Source organism: Cervus elaphus, chromosome 13 (genome assembly GCF_910594005.1).
Source record: "Cervus elaphus chromosome 13, mCerEla1.1, whole genome shotgun sequence".
Lineage (NCBI taxonomy): Eukaryota > Metazoa > Chordata > Mammalia > Artiodactyla > Cervidae > Cervus > Cervus elaphus.
The window spans coordinates 33,643,335-33,665,608 of NC_057827.1; the positions used below are offsets into that span (position 1 = coordinate 33,643,335).

At 47.6% G+C, this 22,274-nt stretch overlaps 1 protein-coding gene and 1 long non-coding RNA gene across 2 annotated transcripts; one reads left to right on the forward strand and one right to left on the reverse strand.

The window, feature by feature from the left end:
• Positions 1-3,904: 3,904 nt before the first annotated feature.
• Positions 3,905-8,680, reverse strand: LOC122706393 (relaxin-3 receptor 1-like). The gene is made up of 2 exons (XM_043921555.1): positions 7,349-8,680; positions 3,905-3,935 (listed from the first exon to the last, which is right to left on the reverse strand). The coding sequence occupies exon 1, from the start codon at positions 8,678-8,680 to the stop codon at positions 7,445-7,447; it is 1,236 nt and encodes a 411-aa protein (XP_043777490.1). The 3' UTR covers positions 3,905-3,935; positions 7,349-7,444.
• Positions 8,681-8,887: 207 nt separating this feature from the next.
• Positions 8,888-21,444, forward strand: LOC122706938. The gene is made up of 4 exons (XR_006344508.1): positions 8,888-9,252; positions 10,720-10,752; positions 11,164-11,220; positions 20,351-21,444. It is a non-coding gene; the product is annotated as an uncharacterized LOC122706938 (long non-coding RNA).
• The last annotated feature ends 830 nt before the right edge of the window (positions 21,445-22,274 follow it).

The window sequence follows — 22,274 nt, forward strand, 5'->3', positions numbered from 1 at the left end:
TCCGTGGTGCTACACAGGAGCATCCGTCACTTGAGAACGGGGATGTTATTTTTATTGTGGAATAAACACAGGTATAGTATGAAGCAGACTGCAAACTGGATGAATTTTGAAGATAACTCAAGGTTTTAAGGAACACTTCACTCACAGCTGAGTACAAAGCCCTTCAGAGTACTTCAGTGGAGAAGTCCGGGTGCACTGCCAGGCAGCGGGGACCCAGAGAAGGGTTTAAAGCAGAGAAGGGGCAGGATCAGCTCTGCAATTTACAGCCCACAGGAGTGTCTGGAGGGTAGGAATGCTACAGGAAAGGATCCTTTGGGCTGAGCCTGGATGTAGGCTGAGATTAGGAGGGGTTCCCGGGTTAGGGGCCAGTGTAAACAAGGAAAGAGGGGTGGGACTGCTGAGCGTGGAGGCGTACTGTGGGAGACAGGGCTCCCTGTGAAATAAGCTCTAGAGGGATGCAGAGATGAGGCTGCTGATGCTGGAATGACAGCCTGGCAGAGTGGAACCTGATTGTCATGTCCTGGGTGTAGGAAAGGGCTATCACTTCGTTTCTAAGAAGGCCACCCAATTATGTCAGCTAAGAACACATTAGCTACCTCCCATGGGTTTTGACATGTAGTTATGAACTTGAACTCCAGACCAGCTTTGACTCTCTGCTCTGCCAGTTAGCTACAGTGGAATCTGGCACAATTTATTCACCTACTTAATGCTTCATCTTTCTTATCTGGGAAATGGGGATCTGGTAACAACAAGGCAACTGACTGCAAACAGTGAATGTTAGTTATTCATATTTTCATTCCTTAGTCTTGAATGTTTCCTAATTTCTATTACAGTTTAGGTTTTGCATTATTTAGAAACTTTTTCTCAAACATTGAATTTTGTTTTCTTGACTTTGTTGTTATTGACTTCCAACTTCCTTGACTGTGGTTGGAAACTATAGGTCTGTTTCTTAGTTTTTGTTGAAATTTGTTCTATGACTAGTTCACGGTCAATTTTTTTTAAGTATTTCATGAACACTGGAAAGAATGTATGTTCTCTGTTAGGTGCAGGGTTTTATACTTACCCATTTGAGCAAGCTTGTTAATTGTGGTTTTGAAATTTTCTGTACCCTAATTGTTTTTAGCCTGTTGAACTCTCAATTACTGAGACAGGGATGTTAAAAACCTACCACCATGATCATGGATTTATCCATTTCTCTCTTAAAATTCTACCAATTGTTATGTTATATGAATATAAGCTAAACTTTTAAAAATATCTTGCTGGAGAATTGTTATTTTGTATCATTATATAATGATCTTCTTTCTCCCTAATTTATGCCTTCAGATCCCTTTTTCTGATGGTAACATTGCTACACACCAATGGAACAGCACAGCCATTTTATTTTCTCAGATTCCTACTTGCTTGGTGTGCCATTTTTCCATCCTTTTTATTTTCAACCTGTTTTTGCCCGTATATTTAGGTGTGTTTGTGTAAAGAGCATAAACTGGGATTATGAGGTCATTTTAAAAATCCAGTCTGTCAGTCTCTGGCCATAAATTACTTGTGTGTGTGTGTGTCCTTGTCCGTGGAGCCTGACACAGTCAGCCTTCCAGAAATGTTTGCTGAATGTGAAATTGATCCCCATGGCTAGAATGAAAACACAGGGTAAGGAGTGCTGTCATGTATTGGGAATGGACTACACAGGGGGCCCGTGCTGTGGAGTGCATGGTCTCAATATCGGTGGGGACCCTGAGGCCCAGGGAGGTCAGATGACCTGCTCAAGGTCACACAGCCCAGAAGCACCCCAAGGCCTGTGCTTTCTCCTCCAAGGCCACTGCCTCTGCTGGAACCAGCGCCCCTTTTGCTTCTGCGCTGCCTGTCTTCCCGCACGCAGTGCCAGCCTCCCTGGGCCCAAGCCCTCTGTTGAGGCTCCATGTTAGACCGTGTGGAGTGAGTCCATGTGCCTAACCTGCTCAGGCTGCTCGTTACTGAGGGAGGCTGGAAGGAATGAGTTGGGGCTGCAGACTTTAGCCAGAGGGTGAGCACTCCTCCCCACCCTCCCCAGCCCTCCTCCCCAGGCAAGCTCAGCCCATAGAATGTCTGCCTTAGTTCCCTAGGGCTGCAATAACAAATTAGCACAAATGAGGTGCATGCATGCTCAATTGTGTCTGACTCTTTGCCACCCTATGGACTGTAACCCACCAGGTTCCTCTGTGCATGGGATTCTCCAGGCAAGAACGCTGGAGTGGGTTGCCATGCCCTCCTCTAGGGGATCTTCCTGACCCAGGGATTGAACCTGAGTCTTCTGCTTCTCCTGCACCGCAGGCAGATTCTTTACCCACTGAGCCACCTGGAAAGCCCCAAATGAGGTGGCTTAACAGAAATTTATTCTCTCACAGTTCTCTGGAGGGTAGAAGGCTGAGATCAAGGTGTCAGCAGGGCCATGATTTTTTGGAAGCCTCTAGGGAAGAATACTCCCTTGCCACTTCCAGCTTCCAAGGGGTTGCCGGCAATACTTGGCTTGTAGATGCATCACTCCAATTTCTGTTCCCGTCTGCATATGCCATTCTCCTGTCTGTGTGTCTCTCTGTCTTCATGTGACCTTCTTATAAAGACACCAGGCATTGGATTTAGGGTCAAGCCTAATCCAGGATGACCTCATCTTAACTTGATTACATCTGCAAGGACCTTATATCCAAATAAGGTTATACTCGCAGGTGCCTGGGGCTGGATTTCAGTGTACTTTTGGGAAGGACACAACTCAATGCATAGCAGCACCTGCTTTCAAATAAGGTTGTCAACCTGAGCATCATGCTGTCTGTAACCAGCCCCAACCCACGGTGTCTCTGAGCCCTCTCATCCCCACACACTGTCACTCCCCAATCAGCCCCCTCTCCTCCATGCTCAACCCCCACCATCTCTCCTTCCCATCAGCACTGCTGTGCCTCACAGCCGTTTGTGACCTCTCACCCTCTGGCCTGAATCACAGGCCACTTTGAAAGAGCTGTCTACATTTGCAGTCTCTAGCCCCTCCCCTCCCACCCTTTCCTCCAGCTGCTAGAGTCTGACTCTCCCCATCCATCACTCCCATTTTTTCTCAGGAGGTCAGAATTCAGCCAAGGGTGGCCTTGTATAGGTCAATGGTCAGACTCCATTTCTCAGACAGTGTCTTGATGTCTCTGCTTCAGCCCAAGGCCACCCTCCTCTTGCAACCCCCACATCTACAACCCCCACATCTAATCGGTTCCTGTTAAGATAAAACAACTGTGGAAGGTAGTGAGCCATGAGCCGTCTCCTCATTCACTCATATCATTTGTCTTGATTAACTCCAGTCTGACAACTCATATTAGAGGCAGGCAGGGTGGCAGGCCTGGGATGATGTCAGCTCTGTTGCCCATTGGCTATATGCCACTTCACTACTTGGAGCCTCAGTTTGCTCTGCCATGAAATGGGAATAATGTGACCTGGTTCCCAAGGATACTGTGAGAATGAATGGAGACAATGACATAAAGGAGGGCTGGAGAATGGAATAGGTGAATGAAGGTGGGTTCCAGAGAAGGCCCGGCCAGCTGGTCCGGTTCACAGGAGGCTGGATTTTAGGAGGAGTCTTCCTGAACCCAGGGGAGGCTTTGGAAGGCCTGCTCAGGTGGAGGAAAGGGGAAAGAGACAAAAGACCACATCATACACAGGCAAACAGGAGAGTGAGGATGTACACAACAGTGTTCATTCATTCATTAAACTTTTATTTGAGAGCCTATTGTGTAAGGAATACAAGCAAGACTCAGACACAGATATTTACAGTTTATAGCTGAAGAAGAAATAGAAACTTACTCAGCATCCAGTTTGCTGTCCTTGTGTGGGCTGCACACTGCACAGGGGACCAGGAAGACCTGTGGGCCTGCCCTTGTCCTCCGAGGTGGGCAGAGGAATGGCAGGGAGGCAGGTAGAGTGGAACACTAAGAGTCAAAACAGAGAAAAGGTTCAAGGTGTACAAGGGAGGGACACAAAGTAGGACACGGGGGCCCCCAAAACTTTCACAGAGAGCATGCTAGGGTTGAGAAAAGGTCTGCAACATCCACCTGGAGTTCCAACACTTAGAATGCTCCAGGGAGGACCTGGGGGTGAGGTGACTTGGAAGAGAAAGGAAGGCTCTGTCCTGAAGGGAAGAGAGAAAGGCGGCCAGAGTCCAGAGGGTCCCGTAAACAGGCCAGGCTGTGTGATACAGGAGAGGGGTGCAGGGAAGCGTCCTGTCCTCTTCAAGAAAGAATTCAGCAGAGAAAGCGTGCAGAGGCTGAGGCGCTGGGGCCCAGCTGCTCCAAGGGGCAGGGACTCACCTCTGCAAGTTGAAAATGACATTCAGCAGCTGCCCACCTGTCTCCTGGCACACAGTCCACGGCTCTGTACTTCCACCCACCTGGAGGGGTTTCAGAAGTCTGAGCATCCCCTCATGCCTCTCTCCTACAGGGCGCTGAGGGGGCTGGGATGTGCTGGGATGACAACATCATATATCCTTGGGATTCACTCAGGCCATCACCCTCCTCCTCCCCTGCCCTGCAGTACCTGACACCTTGGCCACCCCAGGCTCCACTCACTCATTCAGATCACCTATTCTTCTGCAGGCACCTGGCTCCTCTGTGCCTCTGTGCCCAGGACACAAGTTGTCATTTGGCCTCTTTGAGCATTTTACCCCCCATCCCCTTCTTGGCAGCTGGCAGATGAGCCAAAAGCAGTAAGAGTTTGAGCTTTGGAGTCAGGGAGCTGCTGTTGGAAATGTTTGCTGCGCTGCTTCACAAGCAGTGTGACCTCGGGCAGTTCCCTGACTTGTCTGAGCCTTCATTTCCTCCTTACAAGGTGAATAATACTGCACACCTCAAAATCTTTTTTGAGGACCAAGCCTACACAAAGCACTGTGCCTGCCTCATTGTCAAGCATTCAACCAATGCCGGATCATTGCTCTTCTTGCTCAACAAGTTTGGGGGTTTTGTTCTTTCCCTTCAAAAAACCTCATTTATTCTGCACTTCCGCACACGCCCCTCTTCTCGACATCTAGTGATGACACACTCTTCTAGCTCACTCTTTCGCACTGTCTTCTTAGAGTGCCCCATCCCTCATGCCTGCCTCCTTCCTCACTGTCCCCTCAGTACTGGTGTCAGGACTGTGCTGAATGCCCCCTTGACAGGAGGTGGTCTCTCTGGGGCACACTTGGGTCCTATTTCCACACACATGGCGCTGCAGGGGAAGCCTCAAGTGTGCCGGCTCAGAGCTGGGCCCACGGTTTGAGACTACAATATGGGCATTTGATGAGACCCTCCACACGAGCCATAGTCCTCTTCTGGTCAACGTGATACCTGCACGACATGAACCAGTAAAATTCACCCTGACTTCGATAAAGGAAACAGTTCACCTGAACTAAGAGTTAAATGAATAGTGTTGTAGCAAGAAATGACCCTAAAAAGAGTTTGCAGGTAAAGACTGAATAGAAAAGAACACAGAGGGGGTAAAAATTAATCATTGATCTGGACATGGTCACAGGGAATTATCAGCCCACTCATTTTATAGATAAAGAAACCAAGGCTGAGGCAGGCAAAATGACTCGCTTAGGGCACATAGCAAGGGCAGATCAAGGGCTTCTGAACAGGCTGACTCCAAATTTAATGTCTTTGCCTCCCATACCCTAGGGTCCACTGTATGGTGTTTGTGGAGTTATTAGTATAACTTTCTACAATAGTCTTTAAACAGAATGATTTTAGAAATGACCATTGCCCTCAGGTTCTATTTAATAAGCTATTATTTCTGATTTATAGCACTTGCAGCTCCCACACAGTTCTCATGTTCTCTTGGGAGAACACCCCATATCCCACCCTTTTAGTTCTTAGAGCTGGTCCCAGGGACAATGGGGGATAGGCTGCAGGAAGACAGATGAGAAGAGCAGTAGTGACTCCTTATCCCTCCTGATGCTCCCACAAAACATTCCTCTGCATGTGAGAGAGAAATAAGCCGCAAATGACTCAATTTTAAAATAACACTGAGAAAAATAATCAAGGCTTGGAGCTACCAGTGAACCACTGCAGTTCTTTACTTTGTAAAATATTATTTTCTTTTTAAGTGGACAAGTACTCCAAGGAATACAGATTCATCTGTATTGTGGTCCTTTAGAGGGGTCATAGTATCACCACACCATGAGGCACAGGGCCTCTCATTCCACCAGGGGTTAGCTGTGGGCCTCACCCCTCCACCCCTTCCGACTGCTCTGGGATGACAAATCACAGACATTTGAGTCGACCCAAGATCCTGTGTGGGCTCAGGACTTGGACACCAGGCAGTGGGGAATAGGTTGTTTCCTCTACTTTAAAGCATCGTCTTCCTCTGTCGGAAACATCAGGCATGAAATTTATGAGCAAGTCTTTGCAAGGATGCAAACACCAATTCTGACCTCTGACCACCTAATCTCAACTGGTGTGTACTGAGAATGCTTTATGGTAGCTCTGCATCAATATGTAGATCCAATGCTGTCTACCAGAGAAGGAATTTAAATCAGTTCCCTTTTGATTTACCTTCAGTGATACCTTTGGAGAGCAAGGGGAAAAGATGCTGACTGTTAAAGCCTGTAGCATGCAAACACTCCCACCTGTCCCAAATCAGTCACAGGGTCTCCAGGCTCAAAGAGATTGGTGAAATCATCCAGCAGCTCCACACCCCTACTGATGCATCAATTCTGTCTCCATCAGTCTCTGTTGTAATGATTTCTAGAACAGGGAGCTCACCACCTCATGAAGCTCATGTGCTCAAAAATGGGAAAGGCCTGCCATAACGAGGGATGAAAATCTGCTTCCCATGACTTCTTTCCCACTGGTCCCAGTTCTGTCCTATGTGGGCCACTCGGGTCACTGCTCACCCCCGACTGCTTCCCCCCACCCCTGACCAGCTACATAGCTCCAGACCTCCTGACTGCTCTTTGCAGCCGCTTTTCATGCAACAGCTAGCATGCTCAGTCACAGCATACTGCCAGATGAGTGATGTTTGGGTCAGTCAAGCCCCCAAGATCTAGAGAGAACAAGTAGCAGGCAGGCCTTGCAGATGAAAGCTCAGAAATCTTGAGCCATCAAGGGCAACCTCACAATCTTGAAATCACTCCACTCTACGGCTTCCAAAAACCACTCACATCTCTCTCCCGCAGCTCCCTTATAACAAAGGGAAACAAACCAGGAGTCGGATTAAGTGCCTTAAAGGGCAATGAATGGAGCTCACACTGCAGAGGTTGTGCCAGGAGGATCGAAGGGCTAGATACAGAGGAGTCCTCAGCATTCATCCAATCCTCACCTCTCCTTATAGGAAAGAGGAAGCTGAGGCCAGGGAGAAAGGGACTTACCCTGGGTCACACAGAAGGTTAGTGATGAACTCCCAGGCTTAAGTAATTTCCACGGCCAAAGGGCCTGCTTCTCCAGTCAGGCCCTGCCCCTTGACGTCATATATCTGCCCCATCACTCTTGGTACTGATGGAGCAGCGTGTGGTCCTTACTGAGAGGTGTGGTTCTCCAGGTTCAGGCCTAATCAGAGAGCCCCGTAGCTGGGGCGCGGCTGTAGGAGAGCCGGGTCGGAGGTCTGCTGGGCGCTTGGCCCGGCCGCACAGCTCTTGCAGGCCCTGGCGGAAGTCGCGGCGCAGCAGGCAGTAGAGTAGCGGGTTGAGGCAGCTGTTGGAGTGCGCCAGGCAGATGGACACCGGGAAGAGGTAGGCCTGCACCAGGAAGTAGGCGCGGTCCCAGGGCACCGCGTTCAGCTTGATCAGCACCCCCCAGAACGTAACCGCTTGGTTGGGCAGCCAACAGAGCACGAAGACCAGCAGCACGCAGGCCAGCGCGCGGGTAACCCGGGAGCGACGTCGGGGCCGGACCCCAGACGGCCAGCGTGCCCGCCGCCGCCGCAGGAAGCGCAGAAGCAGCAGCGAGCAGGTCCCCAGCGTGACCAGCGGCAGCACAAAAGCCACGGTGATCTTTTGCAGATGGTAGAAGGCCAGCCAGTCGGGACCGCCGTCGGGGAAGCGCAGCAGGCACAGGCGTTCGCCCCCGATGCTGGCTGCTGTGGCAAACAGGGCGGTGGGTGCGGTGGCCAGGACTGCGGTGGCCCAGAGCAAGCTGCACACGCAGACAGCCCACAGGGTGCCCGGCCGGCGGGGGCGCAGCGCCCTCACCACCGCGTAGTAGCGCGCCACGCTCATGGCGCTAAGGAAGAAGCCGCTGGCGTACATGTTGAGCACCGTGAGCGTGAGCACCACCTTGCACATGGCACCCCCGAAGGGCCAGTTGAAGTCGCGCACCATGTCCACGGCCCAGAAGGGCAGTGTCAGCACGAACTGCAGGTCGGTGGCTGCAAGGTTGAGGAGGAAGCAGTTGAGCAGCGAGCGCCGGCGCCGCTGCTGGGACCGCACCAGGACCAGCACCAGCACGTTGCCCACCAGCCCCACAGCGCACAGGGCCAGGTAGGCGCCCGCGATCAGCGCGCGCAGTGCCAGCGCCGCTCCGGCCTCTGCCACTCCCTCCAGGCCGTCCAGGCTGCGGGGACCCCAGGTCGGGCGAGTGCTCTCAGATCCGTTGCCCACCGAACTGTTAGAGGGATGCCGGGACGACGCGTCTCCAAACCAGTTCAGGGGGAGCACGGCCCCGAAGGCACGGGCCATGCGACAGCTGCCTCTGGCTGACGCCATCGCCCTTGGTGGAGCGCAGGGTTCTGCTCAGGTCCACTCCGAGGCCAGCGGCTAGACTGGGGCGACTAGCGGTGTTCAGTACCTCGCGGCAGCACTTTTAAAGGGATGAAGGCTGCCCTGATTGGTCAGTTGCACTCGCGCCCCGCCCTAAGCGCTTCCAGGCCGTATTTCTATTGGCTACTTCTTTACCTTCGATTTCCTCGAGAACTGAGGACCCTCCGCCAGAGTGGAGGCCGGAAGCTGAGATTTGGGGTCCGGGAGGTCGGGTCGGAGGAGAAGGCTTCTGTGATTCACCTGGGCTCAGGGTCGCGGCTGTGCGTGGGTCGCTGAGTGAAGACGCAACGCTAGAAACAGAGCGCCTCCCGCAGAGGTTCAACCTTCGGGACTGGAGAAGGGTTCCGACAAGTTTCGCCTCGGGAAGCAGCACACCCCTCCACCTTCAGCCTGTGCGGGCCTGGAAATACTCAACGGGAGACTGCTGATCGGGACCAAACAGCAAGGACTGACCATCTCTTTGCCTCCAGCCCTGCTCCCTTAAACGGTCCCCCAACCCCGGACTCCTCTTGGTAAAGGTATTTCTCTAGCTGTGCTTTAGCGTTGGGCACTCCTCATCCCCTCTCCCCTTTTGTTCCATTCTTGTTCTCAAAGTGCCCGAGATCTCCTTCCCATGGCCAGATTTTCTTATGGCTGGCTCTTTCTCAGCACTTGGGCTCAAATGTCACCTCCTCAGAAAGGCCTTCCCTCAACCACCTCCTTCTGTACTTCCAGAATTTTTTAATTGCATACCATCTATGTGCTACCCACCTTGCTAAACACTGGGGATGCAGCAAGACGCATGGAACATATCTTCTCCTGAGAGATAAAGACAAGTAATTGAGATGATCTCATATAGGGGAAAGTGCAAAATTAAAAAAGAAAGAAGCATGGTAATAACTCAGTGAGTGTTAGGGCAAGAGGCTCAAGGAAGGTGGTCGGGTTTAAGGATGGGAGGGTTCCCAGGAGAGAGGGAGACCGTAGTTCCCTTTATGTTACTTACCAGCTGTATATCTTGGGGCTAATTGATCTACTTTGCCTACCTGTAAAGGAGGAGGATGATAACCTCTTGTGAGGGTCATGGGAGAACTAATCAAGCTAAGAGAACCCCCTTCTCCTCATCATTCTGACCTCCTGTTTTGCTGTAGGCCCTCTCTATGGTGGTCAGTCCCCCATTGGCTTTAGTCTGGAGCTTCCACTCTGAGGAGCCCTTTCCTTCTTTCCTGCTCTCCTAGGAGCTTTGGGACAGCATACCGCCAGGAGCTGGGAGGTGGTCTCCAGAGGGCAGGTCTTCCTGGTGTCTCCTATCCTTAATCAGTGACCACAGGCAGATTCACTCCCAGACCTCCCTTGCCTGGGAGACAGAGAAGCTGAAGCAAGTGGTATTCTCTCCCCAGTGGTCACAAAAGAGGAAATTAACCCAATTACCCAGTTCTATTCTGGGCCAGGGGGCTTCCCCTGTGGCTCAGTGGTAAAGAATCCACCTGCAATGCAGAAGATGCAGGTTTGATCCCTGGGTCAGGAAGATCCCCTGGAGGAGGGCATGGCAACCCATTCCAGTATTCTTACCTGGAGAATCCCATGGACAGAGGAGCCTGGCGGGCTGCAGTCCATAGGGTTGAAAAGAGTTGGAGTCGGACACAACTGAAGCAACTTAGTATGCACACAGTCTGGGCCAGAGCCCAGATGAACCGGTAATCAGATAGAAAGTTTGCAAAATTAGATCATACTTTCCCAGAGTTTCCCTTTAGTGGGCCCTGGTGGCCTAGGAATTTTTCTTCCTTTTATGGGAGTTGTCATTGAATGTCAGGTAGCCTGAGTTGCTAGTCTCTCTGCCCTGGCTACTAGCTTGCTTTGTGGTTTGGGGCAAGTGACTTGCCCTCTCTGGCCTCAGTTTTCTTGTCTGTAAAACGGTCTATAAAACCTCTTATGGTTCTCACAGGCTAAGAGTTCTCTATGTATGTCTTGTTTTCCTTCATTCATGGATGATCTTTGGGGTGCTTCAGCCCAGGATCTCCTCTCCCCATGGCAGTCAGAAGGTAAGCCAGATCACAGCATGCCTCTGTGATGCCCTAGGACATTGTATCTTATTTAAAATAAACTCCTCACTGCTTCCCTGATCATAAGGCCATTCCTGATCTGGGGCCAGCTCACCTCTCGGATCTCGTCTAGCAGCCCTCCAACCTCCACTCCCTTCTGTGTGAGGCTCCACCTGCACTAGCCTCTGCTGTCCCTCCAGGGTACCAAATTTTTTCCTGTCTCTGGGCCTCTGCACTCACCAGGCCCTCTGCTTGGGGTGCTTTTCCTCAGTTTGCCCCAAGACTGATTTTTTAAAAATTTTATTTTTGAAAGTTAATTAATGTGTTTTATTAAAGTATAGTTGATTTGCAATGTTTCAAGTGTGCAGCAAAGTGATTCAGTTATATATATATATGTTTTTTCTTTTACAGATTCTTTCCCATTATAGGTTATTGCAAGATATTGGATATAGTTTCCTGTGCTATCCAGTAAGACATTGTTGTTTATCTATTTTATATATAGTAGTATGTATCTACTTCATCTACTTCATGTATCTAGTTCATCCCAAACTCCTCATTTATCTCTGCCCACTCCCTTTTCCCTTTGGCAATCATAATTTGTTTTCTATGTGTGTGAGGCTGTTTCTGTTTCATAGATAAGTTCATATGTATCTGTTTCTTAAATTCCACACATAAGTGATATGACATTTGTCTTTTTCTGTCTGACTTACTTCACTTAGTATGATCATTGCTAGGTCCATCCCTGTTGCTGCAAATGGCATTATTCTGTTCTTTTTTATGATAATATTCCACTGTGTGTGTGTGTGTGTGTGTGTACATACACATCTTTATCCATTCATCTGTCAATGGACATTTAGGTTGCTTCCACACCCATGCCTTGGTTATTGTAAATAGTGCTGCTATGAATACTGGGTGCACGTATCTTTCTGATTTAGAGTTTTCCTCCTTTCTGAATATATGCCCAGGAATGGGGGTTGCTGGACCATATGATAATTCTATTTTTAGTTTTCAAAGAAACTTCTATACTATTCCCCATACTGGCTGCACCAATTTACATTCCTACCAACAGTGTGGGAGGGTTCGCTTTTCTCCACACCATCTCTAGCATTTATTATTTGTAGAGTTTTTAATGACAGTTATTCTGACCAGTATGAGGTGATACTTCATTGTAGTTTTGATTTGCATTTCTAATAATTAGTAATGTTGAGCATTTTTTCATGTGCCTATTGGCCATCTATATGTCTTCTTTGGAAAAATGTCTTTAGATTTTCTGCCCATCTTTTGATTGGGGTGGGGTTTTTTTTTTTTTTTGGTTTATATATTGAGCTGTATAAGCTGTTTGCATATTTTGGAAATTAATCCCTTGTCAATTCATCATTTGCAAATATTTTCTCCCATTCTATAGGTTGTTTTTCATTTTGTTTATGGTTTCTTTTGTTGTGCAAAAGCTTTTAAGTTTAATTAGGTCCATTTGTTTTATTTTGCTTTTGTTTCCATTACTCTAGGAGATGAATCAAAAAGAATAATTGTTGTAATTTATGTCAGAGTATTCTGCTTGTATTTTCCTCTAGGAGTTTTATAGTATTTGGTCTTACATTTAGGCCTTTAATCCATTTTGAGTTTATTTTTGTATATGGTTTCAGGGAATGTTCTAATTTCATTCTTTTACATGCTGTCCAGTTTCCCAGTCACTTATTTAAGAGACTGTCTTTTCTCAAGACTAACTCTTAACCCGTAAGTCTCATATCAGATATTACCTCCTCCAAGAAGTCCTCCCTGACTATCCTACCCATATCACTAAGTCCCACCTCTTTCCTCAAGTCTCCATCTCATCCCCCGAGGATTAAAAAATACCCAACTTTTAAATGAAGTATAATATCCATGTGCACATGCCCACTTATCATAAGCATACAGTTTGATGAATTTTCACATACCAAACACGGCCATGTAACCAGCACCCACATCAAGAAACAGAACATGAATAGCATCCCCAGAAGCCCCCTCATGTCTCATGTCCCTTTAGTCCCTGTGCTTCCTTCCAGAGTAATCACTATCCTCTCTTTTAACAGCACAGATGAGTTTGGGCTGTTTTAGTATTTTATATGAATGGAAACACACATGTATACACTTTGGTGTCTGGCTGCATGGGTCTGTGAAGTTCATCCATACTGTAGGGTATAGCAGTAGGTCATTCATCTGCACTGCTGTATGATCACCCTGTTTTATTTATAACGCTTGTCACAATCAGAGTTTGTGTATTTGTTGACATTTTAAAAAATCTGCCTCCACTGGAAAGTTAGTCCACTGAAAGGAAGGACTGCCTTTGTCATGTTCACTGCCCTTGTCATGGTGGGAGGTCAGTAAAGAACCATGGGATGAAGGCCTGCAGGACCCTGCCCAGCGGGCTCAGCCTTTGATGGGCACTGCGATGGAGACAGAGCTGGACCAGCCTCCGTTCTACCCCCAGGAGCCCACAGGTCACAGGAGAGCTCAGGCGGAGAGGGTCAGCACTGAATGAGGGCCCCTGGGATAGAGTTGGAGGCAGAAGGCACTTGCAGGGGCAGGAAGGGTGGGTGGGGGGATATGAGCTCTGAGCTGGGCTGTAAGGATTCATTCTGTGAGCACTTGTGAGTACACCTAGTAGGATGGGTTATGATTATGGGAAGACCTTGTTTGGGCCTTTAAGAAGGCCAGAGCTGGAGGGGCAGTGAGTGACAAGTGCTGGCGGTGGATTTACCAGTTCAGGGCTGTAGGGAGTGTCCCACAGAGGTTAGCTGGGGCCAGGGGAGAGGGTAGCACTGAAGCCAGGGTGCTTCTGGGAGGCAGCTGCCTTCCTCCTGGTTGAGCAGCTACTATGTGCTCAGCCCCATGCCAGGCTTTTTACACAGATCATCCTCTAGCTTCTCCGTGAAGCAGGAAATGTTATCTCCATTCACACAGGAGGGAGCGGAGGCTCAGAAAGGGGGTTTGTCGCACATCCCACAGCAGAACAGGATCCCACAGAATTGACCCCAAACCTCTCTCTGAAGAGCCTGTCATTTTCCCTGTGATGCTGATGACAGTACTCTAAAAACCTACATGTTTGGGGATCCACCCAAGAGAAGGTAGTTTTTGGTGGGAAAGGGTGACAGGTTGGGGATATATTTATTTTTATTTCCTAAAAAAAAAAAAAATTATCTTGGGACTTCCCTGGTGGTCCAGTTGTTAAGACTGTAATTCCAGTACCTGGAGCATGGGTTCAATCCCTGGTCAGGGAACTAAAATCCCATATACTGTGCTACATGGCCAAAAAATAAAAATAAAATCTCTTTACTGTTACTACAGTGAAGAAATAGCACTTCCACATAGAGTTTTCTACAAATGATGTGGCCAGTGGTGGTTTTTCCCTTTGGAATGGTTCCCTCCTCCCACCCACCCCAAGTGAGATTACAGATGGCTGTGTTAATGGGTGTGGGTCATTTTGGGTTCTTGCTATGTATCCCCCTCTGGTTCCCCATTTCCACTCCCAACCTGGGCCACTCAGCCCCTTGCATCGCTGTACTGGGAAGATCAGAGGAACATCAGGGCAACATTCCTGGAGGCCCTGGAGAGCCCAGAGGAAGTGTGGAGGGGACAGAAGGTGAAGGCCACGGCAGGAGTGGCCTGGCTCAGGCCACCTCTTGGAATTGCATCCCTTCCTCCCACAGAGTGTGCCTGGGTGGGGGTGCGATGAGCCAGGGCAGAGGCGGCTATTTTTCATCTGTGTGCCTGTAGGACCGTTTGACTCTTGTAAACCATGAACACATATTACTTTGACATAAATGCAAATTGAATTGCAAAAGAACAAAAACCTTTGCAGATTTGACAGGTGAGAAGTGCTCTGCAGTTGCTTGGATCTACATCTGTTTAATTGCTGGCGGGGATGTACATTTCTCAAATGTTTCTGCAGCATCTGTGTTTTCCCTAAACTCTTGGTGTCTGTTGCTATCAACAGTGTCATGGTTGGAGCCTGGCACCTGGGGGCAGACCTCCTTTCAAGTCGTACCCTGCCAGTTACCATGTGACCTCACAAAAGTGACTTAGTCTCTGTTTTTCTTGCCCGTAAATTGGATAGTAATAACTTCTCTCATGGGGTTGCACCAGGGTTAATAAGAAAATTCATGTAATGCATCCCTCGTGTAAGTGTCCCAGTGTTAGTTCAGGAATAAAGAACACCTGGATAGGGCAGGGGACAGCTGTCATGCTGGGGGTGGTGGTAGTGGGGGAAGTACAGGGCTGACTCAGGGCAAACGAGGAGGACCTGGTGTCCTCAGGCGGACCCCTAAGGTATGCCCACAGGCAATAGCTCCAGCTATTAAACCCTTCCCAGAAGCCTCCTCTACTGAACTGTAATTCTAGACCATTCTCCTTTATCATGTCTTCCTAGAGCATCCAGCCTAGGTTTCTAGAAACAACTCTCTCCCTTTGTACTCAGGTTTGGGTTTATCTATTTAATTATGCCTCATAATATAATATCAGAAGCAATAAGCAATTGGCTTATAAACCAATCCAGGTGGCTCTTGGGAAGCCTGCAGCTTGTTTGGTGGGAAGAGAAGTGTTTCGGGCCTGTTAGACCAGTATTTAAGGTGCCCACCTTTCCCCTGGGGATTTGGTGAAGCTGCAGATTTCATTTCAGCAGGTTTGGGGCACGCTGAGATGCTGTATTTCTCACAAGCTCTCGGGTAATGCCTATGCTGTTGGTCCAAAAAGCCACACTTGAAGTAGAGTGGGAGAGTGTATTCTACTAGTAGCAAGAAATCAGCATGGCATGGGCAGTAGTCTGTATGTTTTACCAGGAGATTGGCTGTCTTTGTCCAGTTGGGCTGCTAAAATAAAACATCATAGACCAGGTGGCATATAAACAACAGAGATTTATTTTTCACAGCTCTGGAGGCTAGAAGTCCAAGATCAACATGCCAACGTGGTGAAGTAAGAGCCTTCTTTCAGGTGGCAGACTTCTCATTGTGGTTGTGTCCTCACATGGTAGAAGGGGAGGGGGAGCTCTCTGGGACCTCTTTCATGGAGCCCATTCACAAGGACTTCACTCTCATGACCTAGTCACCTCCCAAAGGCCCCACCTCCTAACACCAACACCTTTGGAATTTTGGAGGAACACAGACAAATGTGGCAAAATTTGGTGAGCTGGGTTGGCAGAAGTTGCTGGATAACTTTCACTGTACTAATACTAGTTTACAAAGCAGTTTCACATATATCAACTTAATAAGTTGACACAATATCATAGATCATTGTTTTGATCTCCCGCTTACTGAGGTTATAAGATTCAGAACAATCGAGCAGTTTGCCCAAGGGCATACAGCCAGTTCTAGGCAAAGCTAGGACTTAAACCCAACCAAGCTGACTGCAGAGCCTGTCACTCATTCCATCATGATGTGGAGCTCACCTTGAGAACATCTCTAGATCCTAAAGCCAGTCAGCCCAGAGTAGTAGTTAATCTGAGCCAAGCCAGGTTTTATCTTTACCACTGAATTTGGAATTGTCCATTCAGATGGTTTGCAATTAGGCCTTTGTGGGTTCTTGTGTATACATAAGGCAACTTCTATTTCTTTGGGTTTTGTTCATTTCTTTTGAGCCCTCCCTTCTGGATCTCTGACTTCCTGCTCCAATGTGGACTAGTGGCTCTCTTGGCCTTCTAAACAGTTGTGATTCTGACATTTTCCTTTACTATTATTTTGGAGACTCCCTTTCTTTGCCAACACATGTAATTTGTCTTTGCCGACAAATGTAATTTGCATCAGATCACCTGTTTCCTAGTTCCCAGGTCTTTCTTGTAGTTTACCTCCTCATTTGGGTGGAGCACAACCTCCTGTAATTTTCAGAGAAAAAGATCATAGGAAACAAATGTCTTGAGACCTTAAATATCTTAAAATGGCCTTATTCTACCCTCACACTTGATCAAGAGCCCGAGAATTGAGTTCTATGTTGGAAACCACTTTCCTCAGAATTTTGAAGGCATTGCTCTGTTGACTTCTGGCTAATAGGGCTGCTGGAGAGAATTCTGGTGCCATTCTGTTACAGAGTCCTTGTGACCATTTTCTCCCCACCTCTGGGAATAATTTTCTCTAGTACCTACAAGTTCTGCTACATCAAGATGTTGTGTCTCGGAAGTGAAAGTGTTAGTCGCTCAGTTGTGTCCAACTCTTTATGTCCTCGTGGACTGTAGCCTGCCAGGCTCCTCTGTCCATGGGATTCTCCAGGCAAGAATACTGGAGTGGGTTGTCATTTCCTTTTCTCCACTGAATCTTCCCAACTCAGGGATCAAACCAAGGTCTCTCGCAATGCAGGCAGATTCTTTACCATCTGAACCACCAAGGAACCTGTGTGTCTTGGTAGGGGTCTTTTCTTATCTGTTGTACTGGATGCCAGTAAACTCTTTCAGTCTAGAAATGCATGTGCTTCACTCCTGAGAAAGATTCTTCTATCATTTATTTGATAATTTTCTATTTCTTCTGATCTCTCTAGGTGTCTTGATTTTTGATGTTGGATTTAGGGACTTTTAAAATATGGAGAAATGTTTGCTTTATGAAAAGCAATAGATGTAGGCACATCTATGAACTTCTTTCCCTGCATATTTTGCTATCGACTTCATCTTAAAAATATCCTTCTAACCCCCAAATTATATAACTAACTTCGTTTTTTAAATTGGCAATAGCAATGTCAGAATAAGGATCATGCTGTTTTTATTCATTTAAGCTCCACTGCAGGCAGCACAAGTGAGTATTTGTTGGATAAATAAAGTAGTGAAATGATTTATTGATTAAAAAAGAAAAATGACCCATGTCGTTTATTTTATCCAGGATCTTATTACCAGCAAAGGTTCTGATTTTTAGATGTTGGAACAAGTATTTTCTGTACAAAAGTTAATAAAATACATGAAAAAATGTTATAGGATAAATAACAGAAAGACCTTCCAAAAACTCAATAAATACAATAGAAAAGCATAAAAAGTTTTCAAATTATTTCCAGGCACAAGGATTTGGAACACCCCTTGCTAAAACAATAGCAAGAAGAAAAAAAAATTTTTTAAGAAAAAGAAAAACAGCCAAGGCTTCGGTGTGGGGCAGTAGGAGATCTAAGGTTTATGCAAATGTCAGGCTGGGGATACAGCCTCCCACACAACAGTGTTTTGGGATCTGCTAGTCTTCAGTCCAATTGACAGGGCCCTGGCCATCTGGGAGTTCATGGGCTAGATGTGAAGACAAGATTTGACTGCAGAAAATAATCTGATGGCCATTCCTGAGGCTCCTTTTAGAAATCAGCATGGCTCCTGTCCCTTGACAGTTGGGAGGTGTTCCTAAATGCAAGCCTCAGTGACTCTCTAGTGAAGGGAAAGTGGCCTGTTCCCACACATCTAGCCGTCTGGCAGACTTAGAAACAACTCCCAAAGGTGGAGCCAGGAAGAAGCAGATCCTTTGATGCATAGAAGCTCAAACTGGCAATCCAGGAGGCAGAGGTACTCAGGGACTTGGGTGCTGGGACCTTCAGCAAACTAGCTGACTTCGTGCTTCAGCTTCTCCATCTGTAAAATGAAGATATAATAATGTCCACTCCCAGTGCTGGGAGGAGGAGGATGTGAGACATTGCATGTGAAAGCATAGTGCCAACACATGGGATTCAGCACTCATTCACTGTCACAATTCGCCTCTGTCTAATCATCCTTCTCACTGCCCAGATGGCTGCTGGCGAGAGTGGAAGCTGTTCTTGGACCTTTGTCCCCTGAGCTGACTGACAGTTCTGAAATTTCCATGTGGATAATGTCCATGACTCCTGTGGCGTTGTCCTTCATGGCGGTGTGGGGTCAGGCCCCCCCCTCCCAAGCTGGGTAGTTGGCAGGCAAAGGCCACAGTGCTTTGAACTATGGGACTATATTGAGAACACCCATGTCTCCAGGGCTTCCAGAACAATGGCTAACCAGTCCCATGGCAGCAACTCAGCATCCCCTTTCCAAGTCAATCAACTTGTGCATTTTCAAAGCCAGTTCTTACTCAGCCCAGTTGCTGTCCCATGGAAGGGAGCACTTTTTTAGGCATTCCTGTTTAGCAATCTGTACCCTAAATTAGCATCTAAAATTGTGCCCTTAATTTGGCAGTTCTTATCTATCAAAGTTACAAACACACATGCCCTTGACAGAAGCCCGAGTTCTAGCACTTTATCCAACAGTTGTACTCACCTATATGTACAGAGGATAGTCACAGCAAGAGATGAGAAATAATCTAAATACCCACCAGTAGGAGATGGGTGACATATACACACGATGGAATGTCAACCATTTATTTGGATAACTGAAAATAGCTACTGAATGTGTGTTGTATGTCAGCTACTGTTCTAAGAGCCTATTAGTGAGCAAAACAAAGGTTTCTTGCCCCCATGGAGCTTACATTCTGGTTTATGTGCCACATGCTAAGAAGCTATTAAAATAAGGCTGCTTCAGGTCCATGAGTAAGGATGCTGGCCCATCTCCCATCTCTGAGCTATGTGGTTAAATGAAAAAAACCAGGTGTAGAGGGACTGTGCCGCCATGTGCACTCAATGGAACTTTGTGTTTGCCTAGAATTTTTCTAAAAGGGTTCAGGAGAAACTGAAATAATAATGGCCCCTGGGAAGGAGCACCGAGGGACTAGGTGTCAGTTTTGGGAGGGAAGAGTTACTCTTCACTGTTTGTAAAAGTGTGAATGTTTATCCTGTGCTTGCCTTACCAAAAAATGCAAAATAAAACAAAATACAAAAGACCTTTTACTCTGCCAGGTGCCTTCAAATTACTTAATCATCTAGACCAGAGTTTCTCAACTCTGGCACTTTGACATTTGGGCTGGATAATTCTTTGTTGGGGGTGGGGGGCTGACCTGTCCATTCTAAGATGTTAGCAGCATCCCTGGCTTCTACCTGTCTGATGCCAGGAGTACCTTCCTCTAGTTGTGACAATAAAAACAAAAAAAAAAAAACAAAAGAAAAAACACCTCCAGACATTGCAAGATTCCATGGAACCAAAATCACCCCCAGTTGAGAATCACTGCTCTAAAAAACTTTGAACTACAGTAGCAATCACTATCTCCATTAGACAGATAAGTAGAGGTTTTATAGTACTTTTTTAAATTATATGCTTCATTTTAAAATTGATATCTATTCATTTATGATTTTAAATACACATCCTCTACTGGCTAATTTTTAAGTGATCTATTAATATGTAAGTGAATATATAGAAGTAGAATGAGTCTAGTTTCTTACTTTGCTTCATCTGTTTCTAGTAGTGTTTTAACTCAGTTAAATCTTACTGGGAAAAAAAAATCTTACTGGAGATGTTGGGCTACATAGATAACAATCATTTAAAAAATAAATTAATTCAATCAAGATTTGGCAGGGGTTGGGGGGGGGGGACTCTAATAGGATACTTGACATTTTGAACAATTACATGTTGAAATATCAAATCTCTTACTTTGTTCAAAATGTAAACTTTACGCCCCAGGGTTGGAGTTGGCTGGCCTTATTTTTCTGGTTGGATTGTTATTTGTGTCATGAGGGCAGGACTAAACCTCACAATCCTTTTGTATCCTGTGGTGTCCAGGATAGTTCCCAAGGAGGCTTAAAATGAAGGCAGCCCAGCAGGCTCTGGACAGAGTAAAGGCCAGGACCTGGGACACAGATGGAAACAGGTGAGGTCTGTTGTCAGCTGATGGGTTTAAAAACACAAGCTCCTAGGCTGCCTTTCAGAAAAGCCTCTAATCTGTGTTTGGCCTTGGCAGCTCCCCAGAGGAGCTAGGACAGCAGATTGTGGTACTAGGCAGGGAGGACTGTGTGTCCTGCCCTGCCCCCCAGATCCTTTCCATCTCTGGGGCTTGCTGTGCTGGGGGCTGGGATCACAAAACAAAGTAGGCACGGCCTGAGCATCTCACAGTGGTGGGGTTGGCAGACATAACAGACGAGCAATGCAGTGTGATTTGAGCCATGATGGGGGTTGCAAAGATGCTCTGGGGACCTTGAGAAGGGAGTGGGGGAAGACGTGCTGGGAGAGGTGATGTATAAGCTGAGCCTGAAAAGACAGGTCTCACTCAGATGCACCAAGTGTGTGTCCATCTCTTCCCTTTCACCCTCACATGACTGGTGAATATCACCTCCTCCAGAGGCCCTCCTTGACTGACCCCTTGGAAAGTAGACCCTCTAAAATCCCTGTTTTATTTTCTTCATAGCTCCTCTTAGCAGCTGGTCTTGTTTACATGTTTGCCTACTAGCCTGTGGCCCTCCTCCAGAAAGAGTTCCAGAGACTGTGAACTTCTTGTTCCCTGTGAATACTCAACACCTGTGGGAAGGCGGTCTGCCAGGTGGATGAGAGTGGAGTTGAGAAGTGGAGAGGGAGGACACTTCTAGAATGCATTGGGCAGGTCAAGATGAGAAGGATTTGAAGGGTCCTGTGGCTCTGGCACCAGGGTGGAAGATGGTGGAGGGGGTGAGCCTGAGATGCAAACGGGAGGAGGAGAAATCTAGATAACTGCCTGGAAAGGTTAGATTGAGAAAGAGAGCAGAAATGTGGGGTGGGAACTAGAGAGGGACCACTCGTTTATGGAGGGGTATGATCCATATCTTTACTAGGAAGGAGACCAGAATTTTTTTAAACTAAGGGTCAGGAGCCAATGATGGTTGGATGGCATCACTGACTCAATGGACATGAGTTTGAGCAAGCTCAGAGTTGGTGATGGACAGGGAAGCCTGGTGTGCTGCAGTCCATGGGGTCTCAAAGAGTCAGATGCAACTGAGTGAATGAACTGAACTGAACAGGAGCCAATGGAGACCAAGGAAAGAGAGGAACACCTAGAGCAAGGTCCCTGGAGAGGCCTGGTAGAAGCTTTTGTCTCTGACTGCTGGAAGGTGCCTGCTCCATTGTGTCCAGAGGATGGGAAAATGCATGGGTGCCAGTTACAGATGCTTGGTGCACAGCCTGGGGGGGTGGGGGGCAGGATGTGGTGTGAACTGTCCCTGCAGCAAGGTCAATGGCTGTTAGGGGCAGGGGAGAAATGGAAAGTGGTTGGGTAAGGGCCAGAAGTCAAGCAGTGAGTATAGCTAGGCAAGGAAGTGAGTGGAGCTAGGAGGGGCAGGTAGCGGGGAGAGTGGGAAGAGGCAGGTGACAAGAGACTGGAGGAAGAAAAGCACATATTATTACTGTGACTATTCAGGGAGGATGGGAAAGGCATCAGGGTGTGCTCTGAGAGTGTGGCATCTGATTTCGTGAGACTTCAGAGTGGTCTGTCGGGGGTGACAGAGCCTAGGCTGTGGCAGTGGAGGGAGGAGAGAGCCCAGGAGGGCTGGTGGCTAAGGTGGAGGGACGGGTCATTAGAGATGAGGAAATCAAGCAACTGTATAGCCATGTGCTGCATTTGTCCCCGAGGATAGCAGGGCTTGGGGTGAAGGAGCCAGATGGGAACTTCCAGAAGGAGGGCAAGTGCATGTGAGATGGAACTTTGGAGGTGTGTGGAGGTTTGGAGGTGTGTGGGCGG